We start from the raw sequence: 3,907 nt of genomic DNA on the forward strand, positions 1-3,907 counted from the left end.
CTCAGACCCTGAAGGCAGCGGCTAGTGGTTGCTATGGAAACTAACCCCATAGTGCAGGTTCTGCTGCCTTCAGGCCCGCTTGGAGAGCAGGAACAAGACCAGAACCAGAACCAGACCGGACCCAAGACCAGAACCGGACTGAACCAGAACCAGACCGGACCCAAGACCAGAACTGGACTGAACCAGAACCAGAACCAGAACCAGAACCAGACCGGACCCAAGACCAGAACCGGACTGGATCAGAACCAGACAGGATCTGTCTGAACGATGAGCGCCTCCTGCTGAACATTTAACACCTCAGCGATGCCGAGCAGCACCAGAACACGGACTCTTCTTCTTTGGTTTTAATGGGCCAACTGGTTCTGCTTCTCGTTAAGCAGCTCGTTAACACACCTGCTCAGGCTTTAATTGGAGCCCGAATCCTTAAAAGAAACTTTTAATTGGCAACAGACTGATTTTTAATAAAGTCAAAATATTCCTTCAAACGTTGGACCTGCTGGTCAGAGCAGAACCAGCGGAACCAGAACCAGCAGGTGGCGGGGCTCAATGCCAGGCCACTGACTGGCTGTGTAGTGATTTGGTGAAAGCAGCAGCTATTCGAGGTCCGACCTGCGCTCCGGAACCGGGTCGGAACCGGGCCCGGGTCAGGAGTCAGAGGGGGCCGAGAGTCCCTGGTAGACCCGGTGGCGGTGCGCTGGCGCCAGGCAGAACCCGATGCTGCGCTCCACTTCCTGGCAGCGGCGGCGGAACCGGCAGCGGTCCCGGGCCAGCTCCTCCCACGGGCCGCGCCGGTCCTCCTCCTCACCGCAGCTGGCGAAGAACTCCTCCACCTCGTCACAGAACCGGACCTGTGGGGGCAGGGTCAGAGGTCACTGAATGGATCACATCCAGAACCAGCTGAAGACAAATCAATGAATCATTCAGGCTGACGGGTCTCTACAGAACAGAACCACAACTGATCCGATTCTGGTCCGCTCCGCCTCCCTGCAGCATCGCCGAAACATTCTGGGCCAAAACATGAAGCTGAACCCATTAGAGGTCAGAACACCGCGAACCAGAACCTTTAACCTGTAATTCTAACCCAATAGTCTGGACCTCTGCTGAACCTGAAGGTTCTGATGACACCTTCAGAACCTTCTGTGTGGCTGTGAGGTACAGAACTGTAGCCAGAGACATTTTAACCCAGTTCTGGTAAAGTTGGGCCAGGTCCAATTAGAAATAAAATGAGGAAATGTCCCTGAACTGTGACGTTTCTACACATTTACCGTAAAATGATTGTAACTGAAAACACGACTTGTGGCCTGAGAGTTTTAATTCTGGCCCTCCATGTGAAAACTTCGCCCACCAGAGTTGCACAGATTTCAGTTTTCTGGCCGATCTTTAGAAACTGTCTGCCGATTCGGATCTGTTTTGTCTGAAATGTTGCAAAACGTAGCAAGGAAGTTCCTAAACGGTGCGGTTCTCTAAAGAGAACAGCGGCTAGTTTTAGACCTGAAGGTTGGAGGGTGTGTAAACATCAGCCGATCCCACAAAATGAAGGAAATTGGCCCGATTTATCGCTCAATTCCTGCTGGACACCAAACTGAAACCTTCTGGGTTCCCCCAGCAGTGTTCTGCTAAAAGAGGTTCTGGTTCTGAACCCAGCAAGCAGGAAGTGAGGTAACCGACCTTCTTGGTGCTCCGGTTGGAGGCAGCGGCCTCAGCGAAGCCGCTGTCCAGCCTGTCCTCGGCCTCCTCCCTCCTGTACTCGGGTGGCGCCGCCAGGTTCTGGTGGGCGGTCTGTGGGCTGCTTCTGCTCCTGGTTCTGGAGGGGGGCCCGGCGGGCCCTTGAGTCCTGAGCGGAGCCTGGAAGTTCAGGGGGCTGTAGGGGTCCAAGGAGCTGCTGAAGGAGCGCAGCAGGCGGAGGCTCTCCGCCTCATCCGCCTCGCTGGCCGACGCCGAGTCGTCCCAGGTGTCCTGGCTGGAGGGGGGAGAGGAGGCAGCATGGAAGGGCACGGGGTCAGGGAGGGCGGCGCCGGGGTCAGCAGGAGGGCAGCGGCCGGTGTGCAGCGAAGCGGTGAAGCTCTGCGGGTTGTAGGGGTCGACGCTCCGGCTAAAGGAGCTCCAGAGACGCTCCGAGTCCTGGTCGGGTTCGCTGTCCGAGTCCGACGCCTCATCATCCTCATCTTCATCAGAGGTTAGATCTGAGGAACCTTCGCTGTCAAACCCGTCGTCATCATCAGAGCCAGACTCAGACAGGCTGCTGCTGTCGTCGTCACTGCAGGGCAGCCCCATGATGAAGGCGATGGATTTGTTTCCACACTGAGGCGTTGAAAGAACCTCCTCTGCCCCTGGTTCTGGTTCTTCTGGTACCGGCTCCATCTGAGGCTGCTGCTCTTCTGGAGGGCTCCTGGTGGCCCGCTGGGTCAGCTCCTCCTCCAGGCTGTGGTAGCCCTGGTCTTGTTCGGGTCCAGGCCGAGCCGCCATGTTCTGGACTGTGTCTGCATTGTTGAGCTGCTGGGGGGGTCCAGAGCTTTCTGGGTCAGGTGGGCGGTTTGTTTGGGACTCTGCCCGCTCCGGTTGGACGTCCCCCCTCCACAGAAAGCTGCCCCACCACGGCCGCTCTTTCCGGCGGGGCTCACCGCCCAGGCCTTCCCTCCAGCGGCCTCCTGGGAGCCCAGCAGCGCCCGGACCGAGGAGAGGTACCCGACCTGCGGCTGGAGCTCCGTCCCGACATGCCGCACCGGCACCGCGCTCAGCCAGGGCACAGAGCCGGCGAACCCCGGCTCCAGCAGGCCGCCTGCTCCGTCATGTGGACACTGCGTGAAGCTGAGATGATGCGGGATTATTTCATTCAGCTGCCGTAAAATCTCCCTTTCTTCGCCGATAAAACTGTTGCTGAGCTCCGCGGGAGCCGCGCTCCAGCGCCGAACCTTTCGCAGTAGCGACAGCGCGGGCCTCGACAGGAGGCCGATCCACGAGCTTTCCTGGCTGTCAAATCCCACCGAGGCGACGCCGAAAGGGGCAGATGAAGGCGCGCTCTGGCCGTCAGATAGACGTCCTTCAGTGTAAAAGTTTCTGAACATGTTGTTTCGTTAAAGGGGAGTAAACAGGCCAGCTGCTAATCTGACAGCTGTGAAACACTTAGAAACCAGCAACGCTGCGCGGAAACCAGGAAATATCCTCCAGAAAACCGGCGTCAGACTCGAAATGGTGCTGGGACTTCTTCCGTGTGGAACCAGAGTTGAAATACAGAGCCAGGCAGGACATGTTGGATCCGTGAAACGGCGACTGGTCTCCGTCTAAGCAGCGGAAGAGATCCATGTTGTCCGGTTCCGACTGCGGAGAGCCGCGGGAGGTTAGGCTAGTTAGCACGCTAAGCTACGTAGCACGCTAGCTTAGCACAAGCAGCTAACTGACAGTTTGTTCTCCGCGGAGGAACCCTTTAAAACTCGCTCAGATGAACACCTTCACCCGCTGTAGATGTCACTTCTGTCCTCCGGTCGGTAATACTGCTCGATGTCCGTCCACCAGGGAGGTGAAGCCGCCGGGAAGCTGATTTGTCTGTCTGCCTCTCCGGCGAGAGATTTCATCAGAAAGTCCGCGGACCGTCCCTTCCTTTTCCGGTAAGCGGCAGGCGCGGCAGGCGCGGCGCGCAGCCGCGCGGCAGATGTATCCGCGCGTTGCTTTGCATAAAGCGCTGGAAGGTGTGAGTGCCACGTGCTGACAAGCGCGAGGACCCCATAAAGGTCAAAGGTAACAGGTTTAATGTTAGAGGTACAAGTAGGAGGCTGAACCCGGTTAAAAGGTTCTGTTCGGGTAAACGTTACTTCCTGCTCCAGACTGGACCGGACTCTGATCTGTGATTCAACATTTATGACTGAATACATTCCCAGATAAATCAGGAAAAAAAAACCAAACCAAGATG

At 57.0% G+C, this 3,907-nt stretch overlaps 1 protein-coding gene across 1 annotated transcript; it reads right to left on the reverse strand.

The window, feature by feature from the left end:
- On the reverse strand, positions 1-3,703 carry LOC129356272 (protein phosphatase 1 regulatory subunit 15B-like). Its single transcript, XM_055025866.1, has 2 exons — positions 1,669-3,703; positions 1-848 (listed from the first exon to the last, which is right to left on the reverse strand). Exons 1-2 carry the CDS (start codon positions 2,464-2,466, stop codon positions 645-647), a joined length of 1,002 nt encoding a protein of 333 aa, XP_054881841.1. The 5' UTR covers positions 2,467-3,703; the 3' UTR covers positions 1-644.
- Between the last annotated feature and the right edge of the window lie 204 nt (positions 3,704-3,907).

The sequence above is a fragment of the Poeciliopsis prolifica genome, unplaced genomic scaffold, assembly GCF_027474105.1.
Source record: "Poeciliopsis prolifica strain line A6 unplaced genomic scaffold, Auburn_PproV2 SCAFFOLD163, whole genome shotgun sequence".
NCBI lineage: Eukaryota > Metazoa > Chordata > Actinopteri > Cyprinodontiformes > Poeciliidae > Poeciliopsis > Poeciliopsis prolifica.

Bases quoted from the DNA above. Each gene is read 5' to 3' on its own strand.
- LOC129356272 (XM_055025866.1), bottom strand. From the start codon at position 2,466: ATGGCGGCTCGGCCTGGACCCGAACAAGACCAGGGCTACCACAGCCTG. The intron at 849-1,668 runs GTCGGTTACCTC...CTGCCCCCACAG, and splicing joins CCAACCGGAGCACCAAGAAG to GTCCGGTTCTGTGACGAGGT.